The 16846-nt window shown below is 43.2% G+C and overlaps 1 protein-coding gene across 1 annotated transcript in view; it reads left to right on the top strand.

The window, feature by feature from the left end:
* The first annotated feature begins 668 nt into the window (after positions 1 to 668).
* The window catches only part of LOC133485016 (neuronal acetylcholine receptor subunit beta-2-like), a 35038-nt gene continuing 18860 nt past the window's right edge, over positions 669 to 16846 (top strand). The window contains exon 1 of the mRNA XM_061788318.1: positions 669 to 1438. Coding sequence (XP_061644302.1) covers positions 1384 to 1438 — 55 coding nt within the window. The 5' untranslated portion in view covers positions 669 to 1383. The remainder of the gene's footprint in view (positions 1439 to 16846) is intronic.

The following is a 16846-nucleotide window of genomic DNA, read 5'->3' on the forward strand; positions in this document are numbered from 1 at the left end:
CTTAACAGTTGTTTTAGGGACAGCTTTCAAAATGCTTTTGTTTCTGCAGTTTCCTTTATTTGGTCTAACCATTAAAAGTTGTTACTTAATAAACCAGTGGCTTCTTTCTTCTACTAGACGTTCAAACTGGTTGTAGACAATGTTTGTGCAATGACTCTTAATTTTCTGTTCTCTCAGCTTCCCAATTGCTTGTGCTTCACCTATGCGCTTTTCTTTTTCTTGCTGGGTACACCTCTAAATGTTAACATTTTCTGCACAAGACCAACCTCCCTTTAAAGGTGCATTAACGCAACTACGAAAACTTTAAATGATTGTTAAAAGTCCACTCTCAGTCAAACTAAATCAGAATTCGATTTTGGAAAGCCACGGAGTGTCACTTCTGCAGATCTCAGATCTGTCTTTATGACCACTTGCTTGTCCTGATGAAGCGTCTGTGTCCGGCGCATCGACCTGACCTTTGACCTCCCAGGGGCGGGGAGGTGCATTACTTCACTGTGCTTTATAATGCCACATTCACTTTTTTTTATAAAATAGTTTTTGGTTTCCCGGACATGTGAGAACTTGATGGGATTTTCTGCTTCCTGTAGCGGACTTAATGGCAGACCTTCCCTCATCAGAGCCAGCCTCTCTGAGGGAAGGTCTGCTTGACACAAACAAGAACATAAATGTTCTTGCTGCTGATAAGGCCAACAACACAAGCCAGTCGTTGTAATGATTTTTGTCTTGATCAAGAAAGAGAAGGGACGAGCATATTTGGTTTGTACTTTTAGAATAACTTCAAAAGAGTCCAAGGTTATATTCAGAAACATTTAATCAGCTTAATTAATCATGCCACCAATTCTTCTTTTCACTTTGAAATATTCATCCCTGAGAGAATATCTCGGGTAGTTTTTCTCACAGATGTCCTCTGTCCATTAGGAGCGAGCAACTAAGTGACCCCCGGCTGGGAAGCGCATTGGGCGGGCTGCAGAGCCACGAGAAGACGGGGGAGCTTGAATCTTTTATCGGAGGAATGCCCACGTTGCAGAGAGAACGATTGTGACACTGCTGCTTGCTCCTGCATGGCCGCACATTTCTCCACTCGACTCCCCGTTTGCATCGGCCAAGAGGACATAAAACAAGGTGGGGGACGCTGTGCTCTTTTTAGCCGGGTGCCGCTGCGCACATTCGGTGCGCTCCTGCAGACTGACTGCGCCCAGGCTGCGGTCAGCGGAGCTCTCCATGCATCCGAGCCGCAAATAGACACTTTCCTCCGGCGGGATTCCACGCATCGACGCCCTTTTATAATCCATTATTGTTTCACTCCGAGCCTCGAGTGAAAGAAGAGCACAAAAACAGCCTCATCTGCAAGTTTACGCGCGTCGACTGTGCAGCCTCTGCACGATGGCGGTGACGGCGAAAGCGGCGCTGCTTCTCCTGATTGTCACCGTCTCACAAAGTGAGTAATTCCCCTTTTTCAAACCCTTCCAAAGCGGCACCGGTGGGCTTGTACTTCGGGGCGTCGCTCAGTCAAAGAGGATCAAACATGTTTTGGCCGTTCCGTTGTCAAATCGTCACTTGTCACATGCGCAGCGACGCGTTGACTCTTTAGGGGAAAGCTTAATCGTATACAGTATATATGCATATTTCAAATAACACTGCAACGAAGGTCACAGCCGAGTGTGAGCGAAGCGGTACACGTCTCAATTCCTGAAGTGCGACTTTCCACTAAAGGAATTCAGTTGGACACTTCATTAGGTACACATATACAATCAATATCAAAAAGAGCGCTATCAAATGACATGGGCAGACAATACAAGAGATATTTATTAGGAAAAAAATAAAATTATATATATATATATATATATATATATATATATATATATATTGTTGCAGTTGGAATTTTACATAGAGAACGGTTTCTAACCTGTACCTTGTTACTCTCACAAGTATGAACATAACTATTGTAAGCAAAATATTCGAAAACGTTTTTAATGCCACTCAAAAGAATACGGTTACATGACTATATATATATATATATATATATATATATAAATGAACTTATTTTTTTTTGTCTCAAAGGCGAATTCTTTAGATGGCGAATACAAAAACAATAAAAGCCCTCATTGAAAGCAATCATTGAAACTCAGAAGGGGCCAATAAAACAAACTTAAATCCACATACAAGGACTTTAACAAGAGTTTTTGATACGGCTCTTGCATCACATTGCATCAGGTTGTGCAAAAGACGAGGAAAGCGTGTGAAGCAACAACACAAACTACAAACTGTACGTTTCACAGAATTTGACAACACACACACGCACACACTGCATTGTACATGATGCAATTTCATGACGTGATCTTGCGATCCACATATGCCTTAATGGCTTTCCATCAATGTCAATGCCATCTAAAGATGAGTGTTGGAAGCTGATTCTTTTACAGAATTTGAATAAAATATCCTAAACCTTAATTACGGGACGCTGAACCGATGTTGAGTTGGTTTGGTGTGCCGGTACTGTGTCAGTCCATGAGCTGCTGTACAACTCAACAGGCCTAAACTGAAACTTTGTCTTGGTTTGAGTGTGAATTCAAAGCATGGATGATTTGCAAACTCACACTCACAGATGACTTTAAGTGATATCGCATTCTAAATCCATATGGTTTAATGTGATGTTGGTCTACCCTTTGCACCGATCACAGCCTCAACTGTTGTGGGCTTTCAACAAAGGAGTACGTTTATGGGAATGCGTGGGTTTTCTCCAGGTACTCTGTTTTCCTCCCACATTCCCCAAAACATGCATGCTAGGTTAATTGAAGACTCTCAATCACGGGTGTCAAACTGGCGGCTCGGGGGCCAGATCCGGCCCGCCGCATCATTTTATGTGGCCCTCGAAAGCAAATCATGTCCGTCGCCTTAATGTTTCTTGTGAAAATATTAAAATTGCTAATTGTCTTCACTTGTAATAACGCTTAGAAATTGCAAGCATTTTTCTTGCCAATCCCCTTTTTAACACGTTTTTAATGAGTTGGAAAAACATGTTTTTAAAGGCTTATGATTTAAAAACTAGTTATCTATCAATTTGTTGTGTATATGTAATTATATGAGGTGATGATTTATTTATATGGGTTCATAGTCATAACGGCCCTCTGAGGCAAGTCATAACTACGATGTGGTCCGTGATAAAAATGAGTTTGACACCCTTGCTTTAAATTGTCCGTAGGTATGAATGGGAGTGTGAATGGTGGTTTGTTTGTGTCCTGCGATTGGCTGGCGACCAGTTCAGGGTGTACCTGGCCTCTCGCCACAATTAGCTGGGATAGGCTTCAGTACACCTGCGACCTGCGTGAGTATAAGCGTTACGGAAAATGGATGGATGGATGGATGGAATTGAGTATAGAGCCACTCTAAATTGTCCGTAGGTATGAATGGGAGTGAGAATGGTGGTTTGTTTATATGTGCCCTGCGATTGGCTGGCGACCAGTTCAGGGTGTACCCCGCCTCTCGCACGAAGCAGCAATCTTAGGCTCCAGCAACCCTAGTGAGGATAAGTGCTACAGAAAATGGATGGATGGCTAAAGTGCACAGAGCCCCTCACACTACTCTGTGTGGCCCTGGGTCCTACTGCATACAGTATGTGGAGGCAGAAACATGCTCGTTTCATCGTAGTGTTGTTCTCAGACCAAAAGCTGTGGCTTGACGTGCTTCAAATGAGCTCCTTGGCAAGAGCAGACGAAGATGAGTCATAAATTATGTTGTTGGCACCTATTTGTATGTTGTTGCTCTCTGAGTACCGCGTATCCGCTCACTGCTGCATGCTAAGTGTTGAAAAGTTGAGGGAAGGAAGAGCTTGTTGTCCCCACTTGTCATCGTTTACAACAGGGGTTCTCAAACTTTTTGGGTCCAGGGACCTGAGGGCGGGAGAAATTTTCCAAGGACCCCTTTATATTCCTAACACCAATGAAACAGAACTACCATGTGTACCCTTAGATGTTGCCTATTTTTAAGAAAAAAAATATTCTAAATATAAAAATGTAATAGGCGGCACGGTGGACGACTGGTTAGAGCGTCAGCCTCACAGTTCTGAGGACCCGGGTTCAATCCCCGGTCCCGCCTGTGTGGAGTTTGCATGTTCTCCCCGTGCCTGCGTGGGTTTTCTCCGGGCACTCCAGTTTCCTCCCACATCCCAAAAACATTAATTGGAGACTCTAAATTGCCCGTAGGCATGACTGTGAGTGCGAATGGTTGTTTGTTTCTATGTGCCCTGCGATTGGCTGGCAACCAGTTCAGGGTGTACCCTGCCTCCTGCCCGATGACAGCTGGGATAGGCTCCAGCACGCCCGCGACCCTAGTGAGGAGAAGCGGCTCAGAAACTGGATGGATAAAAATGTAATAATATTATGAGAATGAAGCTGTATTTTTAATGAAACAAAAGTAGTAATCTTTACAAGATCAAAGATGTACAGTGTTTATAAAACACACTCTTGTTCAAATGCTAGTAAACTGTTTTCATCATTGTTGTGACCTATAACCTGTTCAACTGAATTGGAAAAAAAAGAGAAATGTTTTCGAGAGTGGAAGTAAAAATACCACAGGACCCAAGTTTGAGAGATTTTGTTTTCGTCCAATAAAACCAAGGTTAAACTTTTTGGCTGTAATTCCAAAAGTTATGTTTGGTGAAAACACTACATTTGAATCACCAAATGGCCGACTGGTTAGAGCGTCAGCCTCACAGTTCTCAGGACCGGGGTTCAATCCCTGGCCCTGCCAGTGTGTAGTTTGCATGTTCTCCCCGTGCCTACTATACTATGCATTTTATTCCGGAAAAGGCCTTTATTTTCTGAAATTATAGGACTGTATTGTCAAAAAATACTCAAAATGTGTTAAGGGGAAATAAAATCAATGAAGGAAGGAGAATCTTCCTCTCTCTTTAGCCATGTGCATTTAAGGCTTCACAAAACCAAAGATGTTTAGATGTCAACTTGTTTTGGCATGAGAAAGGCCGCCAAATGGATGGCCAACAGTTGAATAATTTACTTCATCACTACATCACTATCTTAAAAGTAACCATGCAGGAAACAAAGTTTGGAACGGCATCGGCCTCTTTATCCTTTTTCCAACCTGACCAGCTTTCGTTTAGCACACGTTGATTTGGCGTGAGAGTCTCGGTGGACAACCTTTGATTGTGTTGCGGTTTTAGCACTTGTAAGATGATGGCATTCTTATTTTTAGAGGCGATAAATTATTGAGGTGTGGAGAGTGCAGCAAGGCAGACACTAGTGTATGTGTGTGTCTGCATACGTGTGACGAGATCTCCTGGTATTCTCCCCAAAGTCTCAAAACCCTCATATGTGTCCCAGCCATTGGTTTTGGCTTTGTTCTGACTGCTCAAGACCTCTCTCCATATGTTGGAAGCTGAGTGCCATGTCACTAGCGCCACCTATCTTCTGTAGTCACAGTAGAGTCCTTGTGACCTGTCAGAATGGAATCATTGTACATAGCTACATCATGGCGCCTAACCGTGTGGTCGCCTCGGTAACGAGCTCTCCAGTTCTATGTTCTTGTGTTTTTCTTCGTCTTTGGAGACATTACACAAGGTAAGACTTGTTAAACATAAAGGAGTCTACTGCGGAATTCCTTCCACCAACTTTTACAAATGTTTTTCTCTGAGTGACGAAGTGGTGGATTGGCTGTCATCTACGGTGCATGAAGGCGATGCCACATGGGGAAGCGAGTCGGAGAGCAGGTCAAGCTCCGTAAGAGAGGATTCCGAATGCCTCTCCCATCGATTCACCTCGCAAATCTACGCCCTCTACCCAATAAAATGGACAAGCTTCATCTTCTCACAAAGACCAGTGAAGACCGGATTTTCCGCTGCCCTGTACTTCACGGAGACATGGCTACGTCCCCGATGGTGCTGTAATGCTTCCAGCCTCCCAACCACGTCAGCGGACTGCGTCACGGAGCTATCGGGGAAAACAAAAGGCGGCGGAATATTCTTCTATATCAACGGAAAATGGTGTACCGACAACACAGAGCTCATCACACACTGCAGCCTGGACTTGGAGTTGCTATTTTTGAACTGTAAGCCATTCTCCTTACCACGCGAGTTCACCTCTTTCATCCTCACGGGTGTGTACATTCCTCTCCAGGCTGAACGCTGCACTGCTAACGCTTGCTGAACAAGTAAATAAACTTGAAAAAAAGCTAAACTCAACCACGAACTCCCTAAATACAAGGAGCACATTGACTGTCCTACAAGGGAAAACAACATTCCGGACCACTGTACGCTAAATAGTAAACTGTAAGCTAAATGACACATCCCCCGTGCAGCTCTGGGTTTGTCTGATTACTGCCTAATTCACTTAATACCAACATACAGAAACAAACTTAAATGTGCAAAGCCTACAGTGAAAAGAGTGAAGAAGTTGACCAATTAAGCAATTAAGCAATTTCTGCAAAGTTATGCAGAAAAACAGTTTGGTGCCAACGACTCTTAAGTCTGGTGAGGATTAAAATCGCTAACCAACTACAAGCGACCATTCCCCCAAGCGGAGAACAAAAGAGGACGAGCTGACGATTTGAACACCTTCTATTGCAGATTTGAAAACGACACTTTCTAACCCCACATCCACCCAGCCGTACCACCGACCACCATCACACCTCTGAGGTCTGCGTTGACCATTCATAAACAGGATGTGAGACGGATCTTCAAACTACAAAAGATCAACAAAGTGGTCTCCGCTTCCTACCTCAAAGTCTGCATGGTCTTCACACAGATCTTCAATAGATCTCTGGAAATGTGTAAAGTACCATCCTGTTTCAAACACTCCACTATCATCCCAGTCCCCGAGAAACCTAAAATTTTGGGTCTGAATGACTACAGGCCTGTTGCCCTGACATCTGTGGTCAGGAAGTCATTTGAACGCCTCGTGCTGGACCACCTCAAGAGCATCACAGGACCCCTGCTGGACCGCTGCAGTTTGCTTACCGAGCAATCAGGTCTGTGGATGACGCAGTCAACATGGGACTGCACTTCATTCTAGAACACCTCGACGGTGCGGGGACCTACGCGAGGATCGTGTTCGTGCACTTCAGCTCTGCGTTCAACACCAGGAGGAGAGGAGTTCGGGGAGCTCCTCTCCTCCAAGCTTCTCCAGCTCAGCGTCTCGCCTGCCATCTGCCAATGGACTGGCAGGACACAGCAGGTGAGGCTAGGGGACACCAGCTCATCCACACGCACCATCAGCACCAGGGGCGCCTCTACACGAACTACTGCACCTCAACGCAGCCGGCTGTCAAACTCCTGAAGTTTTCAGATGTCACCACAGTCATCAGCCTCATCAAAGACGGTGACGAGTCTGCGTATAGACAGGAAGTGGAACGGCTGGAGTTCCCTGGAATTACAGTTTCTCGGGACCTGAAGTGGGAGACCAACATCAAGTCCAGCCTCAAAAAGGCCCAGCAGAGGCTATACTTCCTGTGGCTTCTGAGGAAGCACGGCCTGCCACAGGAGCTGTTGAGGCAGTTCTACACAGCAGTCATCGAATCAGTCGTGTGTTCATCCATCACAGTCTGGTTTGGTGCTGCCACAAAAAAGGACAAACTCTGACTGCAACGGACAATTAGCACTGCCAGAAAAATTGTCTGTACCGCCCTACCCCCCCTCGAGGACTTTGCACGCTGCCAGAACTAAGACAAGAGCATGCAAAATCCTCTTGGAGCCTCCACATTCTGGTAACCACCTCTTCCAGCTCCTTCCCTCAGGTAGGCGCTATCCAACAATGCAAACTATAACAAGCAGACATTCCAACAGCTTCTTCCCTCTTGAGGCTAAGTGACTCTGCAGTGTGTTTTTATGTCTCAAAGTATTTACTGTCAAAATGGCTGTTTATTGTCATACTAGAGCGGCTCCAACTACCGGAGACAAATCCTTGTGTGTTTTTGACATACTTGGCAATAAAGAGGATTCAGATTCTGATTAATTGTCTACACTTCAAAAGATCCCATGGTGGCGTGTGCAAGAGAATTTTTCAGCATTCGCGTGTGATTTTTTTAATGAAATTTCTAGTGCTTGCTTTTTGTAGGAAGTGTGATGGATATGAATCCTGCTAATACGTTTATGGAATCCCACGCCACATTTTACACTCACAGAACACCTTTTAGTTAGCCATCCTTTTGGCCTCTCTTTTACCTTTTGCTGCTGGTTGTTTTGGTAAAAGTTTGATTTTGATCTCTTAATCCTGCAGCATCTGGATGAGTGGTTACAACATCCACCTCACAGTTTGGAGATTGGGGGTTTGAATCCCGGATATGGTCTTCCTGTGTATAGTTTCCATATTCTCCCTGTGCTTGCGTGCTTTCTCTGGGTACTCTTGTCGGCTAAAAACGGGAGTAACCGTTTCTCTCAAACAGAAGGGCCGACACACGTACAACAATGACTGAGGCGCTTGGTCAGGTTTTGAATTCACCATCATTGATTTATTAACTAACATAAGAATAAAAAAATATATTTATGGCAAAAGTTAAAAAGTAACAGTCTTTAAAATTTTGTCTGTAGCCAGTTCTGCTCCTGGCGAGGACTGAAGTTCGTCTTCTTGTATTCCTCTTCTATCCGGTCTCCTTTGCCACCACATGCGTGTCTTCCAATGATGTCATCACATCCTGTGTGAGTGGCGCACAAATGGCTTTCGTTCCTTTTCTTGTGTTGATGCAAACAAACACGTCCTGCCTAAAAACTGATGCTCGGGTACCCACTGTCTTTTAGGATCTGATACAAGCTTTCCCCAATGTGTGGACAGTCTGTTTCAGGATCAGCATCATTGTTCGATAGTGTTGACAGGAGGGAAGGAGCTGGAAAAGGTGGTGTCAAAGTGAATTTTGCCTGCCCGAGGACTGGATTTAAAAATATGGTCTGAATTTGCCTTGAATTAAAGTTGCATGGACTGAAACAGCTTTTATTGCAAACAAAAAAAACAAGGATTTTCTGGCTGGCTCTGACCTATTAGGATTAAATGTGATAATCACTAATTCAACATGATATAAATTGAATTTGATCATGCGATTGTCTTACCATGACAGTCTACATTTATTGTAGTGCTCCTCTCTGTATCATCCTGACAGACCACTTGTTGTCTGCAGGGATTTTAAACCTTGTCATTGATTGTCGTGATGCTCCAATTCTCAAAAGTTGTCTTCCTCAGTCAGATATATGTGATATGGTAATGTGGAGTGATGTGTGTACAATGTACCTCTGCTTTCTGGCAGAGCACCTCTTCTTTGCAGTCATCCGGTCGTTCCATTGCAGGCGTGACGAATGTGACAGCCTTCAGCGTGGCCGCAAATGCAAAACCCCGTGATTCTGTCATCCAAAGCTGCCAACTTGCACACTTTGAGATGTCAGGAGACGTGTATCTTGCTGATGTCAGATCAAAAGTGTTTGCACAACAGGTCTGGGCTGAATGCTTAACCACGCACATATTCCTCTGGTGATTTTTGCCCTGGGTGACGTCGACATGGAAACTGGCCATGCAGCTGTCATACTTGGGTTTGCTACCCTGTCAAACGCGACAGCCCACAAATGCTCCAGGCGGTCGGCTTAAGCAAACCAGCGAAATCAAATGTGCAATGTTTTTTTCACACCCAAACATGCATGGAAGCTATCACTCGACCAAGTCACTGATCTCACAGAAATGAGAAATTGCATAGTAACTCCGATTGTGTTAAAATAACACAGAACTATCATGCAGTGAAACAAAGCCACGAGAGTCCCCTTCTTGGGAAAACAAACCATAGTAAAATTACCCAGATTAACCTAAATATTTGGGAAATTACGCCTCTAAAATTGCACCAAACTTTGGTGCCATCGGATAATACAATGGATGTAAAAAGTCTAGACAACCCTGTTCAAATGATATTTAAAAATGTGATATTAAAAAAGAGGCCAAGATAAATCATTTCAAAACTTTTCCCACTAATAATGTGACCTTTAGCCTCTACAGATCAGTTGAAAAAAAAAATCTTTCCAAGATCGGAAGTAAAAATAAACAAATGCGACAATGCGGTTGCACAAGTGTGCACATCCTCTTCTGAACTAACCAATTACATTCAAACTTATGTTAAATGGGAGTCAGCACACAAATGTCTCAATTGCTGCTGATTAACCACAAATAAAGTTCAACTACTTTGGTATGCTTTTCCTGACATTTTTATTTCTTTTGAGCACAAGCCTGAAGGTTTTGCGCAAATACTGACTGCTACAGTATATGGACTGCTCCAAATTCCCTCTACCTCACCTAAGGCCCCAGGTCTAGCTAAAGAAAGACAGCCCCAAAGCACGATGCTGCCACCACCATGCGCCACTGTTGCTATGGTGTTCTTTTGGTGATGAGCCACGTTGTGTTTGCAAACAAACCTTTTGGAAATTCAACCCCTACTGGAACATCTGAAATGTATTTGGGGTTAATCAGAGGCATGTTAAATGGTGGCAGGCCTGTGCTGACTCCCATTTAACATTAATCTGGATGTAAATGGTGAATTCTTTACACAGGCACATTCCGGTTATAAAAGACAAAAATGGATCAGTAGGAACTGTGACCGTGTCAGACTGAAAGTGTCCAGATTCCTTTTTGCCTAATTAACTGCCTTTGAAAAGGATTCCGACAGTAGTGTTGCTTATTTTGGTGTCTGGTGCCCTTTTATACAATTTGAAACAATGACATCATAATTAATTAGCCCGGTAGGCCCGCAACAGAGACGAACGTTGTAATGAAAGATAAACAGGGCTTGACATGAACTGTTTTGGTCACCAGCCACAATTTTAGATTGTAAGTTTTCGCCATCCTAATATATTCGGGGTCTTTGGTGCTGAGCGAATTTTCTCATTCATCCACTGGGAGTGGTGGGGTCGGGGCTGGTGAGTTAGGGCTGTTCTGATGGAATCTTTTTACCCATTGATGGGCACCTGTCATTATTATTATTATTATTATTATATTTTAATAATTTTCCATACAAAAAATTGTTATAAAATCTGAAAAAAAATCAGAGAGCACCTTCCTGGAACGGAGTTTGCACTGTACTTGTTTGGTTAAATCACACAATTTTGTTAAGACTCCCTTACAGCTGTAAAGTGTAATATACTTTCAGAAAACTGTAAAATATAGAATTTGGCAACAGCAATTGTGCATTTGTTCATGCTACACACAAATTGGACTCACCTGTGTCATAACTTCTAACATCATTTAGCTTGTTAGTTGAAATACCATCCATCCATTTTCCATACCGCTTATCCTCACTAGGGTCGCGGGCGTGCCGGAGCCTATCCCGGCTGACTCTGGGCGAGAGGCGGCGTACACCCGGAAGTGGTCGCCAGCCAATCGCAGGGCACACATAAACAAACAACCATTTGCACTCACATTCACACCTACGGGCAATTTAGAGTTTTCAATTAATCTACCATGCATGTTTTGGTGATGTGGGAGGAAACCGGACTACCCGGAGAAAACTCACGGAAGCATGGGGAGAACGTGCAAAGTCCACACAGGCGAGGCCGGATTTGAATCCGGATCTTCAGAACTGTGAGGCAGATGTGCTAACCAGTTGTGCACCGTGTCAAATTGAAATACCTTGAATAATAAATTAGTGTGCGGTAAAGCTGTTTAAAACGTACTAAACAGAACTCATAACAGTTCAAATGCACACAGATGCTAGTCCTAACACCGTAGGTGGCCGGGCTGGTCCAGCAATATTACAAAATGGACCACTCAGGTGATTTGAGATTGAGCTTTTAAGAAAAACTCTTATTTCAATTCGTTGTGAAGCAGATTATTTTAGGTTCAAATGACTACACGTTGCTCCCTTTAAAAGGGAACGCTTAATTTTCTTACACTCAATTTCCAAACTTACTGCTGCTGTATTAGTTGTACAGTCAAGCCTCAAGTCAGCTGGGATAGGCTGCAGCCTGCACATGTGACCCCGAAGACAATGGACGGTTGCTTCTGAGCTCCCCTACAGTTATGATGCGGAAACTTCATTTCCTGCATGGTCATCAGGACCTTGTCTGATTCATTTGTACTCAGACAAAACATGCTAAAATAAATACAGTGAGCCTATAAATATGAAATGAACCATCTTGGAAGTCTTCTAAACTAGTCAGATGTTTGCATATTTAGAGAGCGCTACAGGCACATCTACAATTTCTAAAGCACAAAATCCATTTGGATCAACAGCAGCATGTCATCCTTGAGCTGACTTGGAGACACATTTGGAATGAATAGTTTTGTTTTGAATAGAATTTGTCAGTTGTTACTGGGTATTGGTGTGACAGTAATGCTGTATGGACTTAGTTGTGGTCCACCGCTTCTGTACATGTGTTCTCGTCACAGCTTCAAATGATATTACTGTCTTTTAAAATGAGTAACTTCACCTCTGCATTTTCTATAGCGCTTGTCCTCATCAGGATCTTGGGTGGGCTTGAACGTATCCCAGCTGACTTTGCTGTGAGAAGCGAAATAAAAAAACAAAACAATCAAAGGGCACTTATTGACAAAATCAACATTCACACTCACATTCACACCTACTGACAATTTAGCCTTCAATTAAACTACATGGTTTTTGGAATATGGGAGGACACCAGAGCACCCGGAGAGAACATCCAAATTCCACACTGCAAAGCCTGAGATGAGATTTGAACCCTGAGCCCCTTGAATGTGTGCCAAATGTACCAACTTGCTTCACACAAACTCTAATCCGTGACTATTAAAATAAAAGCAAAACTAATTCTTGCCACTACTTCTGAAAGATCAGCAAATAACATATTAAGCAACATATTTTTGTTGTTCTAGGCGGATGCATTTGTCCCTTTTGGCTGTAAATACAACCATTGACCTCTTACCTCATCTACATTTGCTTTGTACTGTTTTTGCCCTGCAGTTTCAACTGTCCTGTCAAGCAAACATGATTCATGAATAGTAAACCAGGCTGCCACAAATGCCTTAAATAACACACAATAAGAAGAAAGACTGGAATAGCAACATAAGGCTATTAAATGTTATTTGCAACATTTGTGATTGTTTAGAAACAAACTTAATAACGTGGGCTCAGGAGTTTATAATGTACAAAACTCTGGCAGCGTGTTTGAAATCAGCCACTGTCACTGAAGTCCTGTGACTCAGTCAGACTGTGTTCTGTGTTCATTACATGGATGAAAACAGCCCTGCGGTGAATATGTGTGTGCGCTTGTGTCAAATCTTTATGGTCGTACGGGCGGCACATTGCAAGCACTGCTGACATGCAAGGTCCTGTATGATCCTTTATTTTTACCGAGTAGGTAGTCAGTATTGATGCACAAATACATCTGTTCAGGAGCTCACGCACGCACACACACACACACACACACGCACGCACGCACGCACGCACAATACTTTCAACACCCACTCAATCAAGCAGCATGCTATTTTGCTCGAGCAACAAATTGGTGAGGCCTTGCAGCACGACATTTAAACATTGCTTCACCAACTATTGCCGTGGGCGTGTGTGTATGCTTCTTGATCATTCAATCTACATTGGTAATCTTCAATAGGTCAGCAAATAACAGGAAGGACACTTTGAATATCCATCCATCCATCCATTCATTGTCCTCACTTGGGTCGCATGTATGCTGGAGCCTATCCCAGCTAACTGCCCCCTCCGGGCCGCTAACTTTGAATATCAAGTTTTTTAAAATGCTTTTATTTGAATGGTGGCTAAGAAATCTCTCAGAATTGATTGCATTTTGGATTTTAACATTTTCCAGGTCAGAATCTTCTGCTTGCAACATCAGATTCATATGGAGGATTTTTAATGCACCACATACATTCGTACATCCTTTGGGGAGCTGGTTGGCCTGGGTGGGGGTGACTGTCATTGCCTCGTGACCCCACCACACACGATCACGGGACAGGGACAATGGTTGCCAGTTGGGGACGTGGGAACCATAGTAATAGTGTAGGTGGTGGGTATTCACATTTCTCGTAGCTTAACTCGTGGGGTCTGTGAACCCCCTCTCAGTTTTCGGGCCGTGGGGAGACATCCCATTGTGTGTCCCTGCCTTCCTCTTCCCTCTACTGGCACCCTTCGGTTGGGCTGGGGGACTACCCTGGGTCCTTGGGATTGGGTAGCGTCCCCCTCACTGATTCCCCCACGGGATGGACGCAGGGCCCCCTCCGCCCCCCAACCCCTCCCACTTGCGGGCCACATCCACCCCTTCCTCAGTGTGCCGGCACAGCAACTTCATACACCACTTGACTAACATGCATGTAATATGGTGTTAATTTACTAATAAGTTCTATAGACACGCTATAGGCTTTAGGTTGTATTACGATGTCAACTCAGTTTCTTAGAGGTGTTTAGACACTATAAAAGCATCCCACCGCACCACTGATCAGTAGGACTGCCGTGCTCATTTCCCACATCCTGTCAGTTCGGTGTTGCGTGTCCTCACCAGGTGCTTTTTCTAAGGTCTCAGATGCAATAAATAAAACAATTACCTGTTTTTTGTGGAAATTATTCTGCAGGCACTTTCCTTCGTGGCTCATGCAGCTTCCTTCTGCAATGAACCATTTCAGCGATTGATTTTAACAAAACAAGCCTACTCAAATGTACATTATCTAACCTTACTATTTTCCCTCATTACTGTCTAAAAATAAACATCCATACTTTGAATAGAGGCAACAATATACCACAAGGCTTCCGCGGAATGAGGAAATAGCCAGTTTTACAACACTTCATAGACATTTTGAACGTTCAAGACTGTTTATAGATTTGTTCTCAAGCTATTTTCACTACTTTAAATTGGTTAATAATGCGTAAAAAAAACAAACTGGGGACAGACCAATAGTTTCGATTTGTGAAGCAACCAAGAACCCGTACTAGTATACGGAAATATGCTCGTCTTCTGTCTCTGACGCCAGCAGGTTCATGCAGGTTTCAATCTAAATGGGGAGGGCCAAAATCTGTCTGAAAATAAATGATGTAATCAGAAAACATGGCGAAAATTACTACTGAGTCTTTTTTGGGGGAATTTCTTTCTGCAGACATCAATTATAAGTCCAGAACTATGGAATAAGTGCCAATGTTTACATTAGGTCATTTCGGGACGTTGGGTATTGCGGTTTCTCGTGAAGGAGTGCGCAGACATCCAGGTTGTTCATTTGAATGATGTCAAAACCTTTTACATTTTCCACGCACGTTATACCTATTCCGTGGCCACAATTCTGCAGCCATGTCACGTTTGTGGCTCCGTAGACCTTTTCCGACAACAGTTTGTGTTTACAATATCACTTTTACCAGTTAACGTCCACTCGCTGGAGCCAAAGAAAGTGGTACACAACAACTCAGATGTGACGCATCCTATCAGAAGGAGCGCAAACATCTACCTGTGCATGGCGGCGGGATCAAACCAAGTGTGTTTACATCTGGCCCCAGGTAACTAGTCAGCATAGCTAATCGCTTCAGACACACACATTATGCAACGCGAGGCCCCCTCAACACCCCACGTTAGCCTGATATGAATGCATCGTCCCGATAAGCACTCGACTGAGATGATGAAATTAGAGAAGTGAAAATCAGAGAAGTGGAATGTTTATTTAGAGGCAGTTCCACTCTGCGGTTGGACATTTATGGCATGGCGTCTAATGGAACAGCATTGCATAACAACCAGAGGATATTTTGGCTTTTTGGAATGAAATTTGTTAGGATACTTCCGTTTGCTCTTCCAAGAATTAAGTTGGATTTTATTTGATAGGTAATGCAGTGTAATAGTATATAACAGACATTTTTAACCACCTGTATTACCTGTGCAGGTAATGTTTTAAGTAACATTTAACTAATGATCTAACAAGGTCTTTAAATTTCACAATGCGTGATGACATGTTTGTTGACACTAGAGTCTTAAGCCAGGAACATACATATCGATAAGCCAATGTTGAGCCCGATTCCCCTCATGTGGTCCAAGTTAGCAAAGGCTTTTTCTGACTTACGCACACGGGAGAACATGGCCCTACATGAACACTGCAGAAGTACTGCTTTGAATGTAAGGCCGGTTGCTAAACGCTTTGTATGATTTTCCATTATATTCTCATGGGAACATGTTTTGCTTCATTTTATGGAGTATAGTTAATGTCCACTGAGGTACAAAAAGAAAACATGTTGACAACAAAAATCATGTTTGGATGCACACATATTTAGCGTGTCAGTGCTATCAGATTAAATTAACTTGTCAGAATGTATCCATTGAGCCACAATAAAGCTTTGCTCTCCTAAATTGTTTTGAACCATTTGAACCATGTTGTCACATCTGGATAAGTGGTACTGAACACAAAAGCAGCAGTTAGAGCCTCTTCTCATTGCATTCAATATATTAGATGTTATGTTCTCTCATGACTATTTAGGTTTGTGACATATGTTTTAAATTTCCCTTCTGGCTTGTGTTTGAATGTCTATTTTGTTGTTCCAAACAGTTACAGTGCATTTTTGCATTAACCACAAATGATATACAGGAATTTAATTTGCATTTGTGGTAATTCACATTTTAAGGTTCCACAAGTGTGAATCTCCATTTGTTTAATGAAATTATTTTGTTTTGTTTGGAGTTTTATTTAGGTTTTGGACACTTTTGTTGATCTTTGCTGTTGCTGTTTTGGGTTCTGCACCGACCAACTGGGACAAGATCTGAGGTGGATCACTTCCCCATGGAGGGTTCTGCTCTGACCGACCGTGCCAGGTCCTGAGGCAGAACCACTAAAGGCGTCTACCCTGCGGCGCCTTTTCTCTTAAAATGGACTCTTTTGCATTTCCTAATGAACATTGTACAGCATCTTGCCATTGTAAT

This window comes from Phyllopteryx taeniolatus, chromosome 10, assembly GCF_024500385.1.
Source record: "Phyllopteryx taeniolatus isolate TA_2022b chromosome 10, UOR_Ptae_1.2, whole genome shotgun sequence".
Classification (NCBI taxonomy): domain Eukaryota; kingdom Metazoa; phylum Chordata; class Actinopteri; order Syngnathiformes; family Syngnathidae; genus Phyllopteryx; species Phyllopteryx taeniolatus.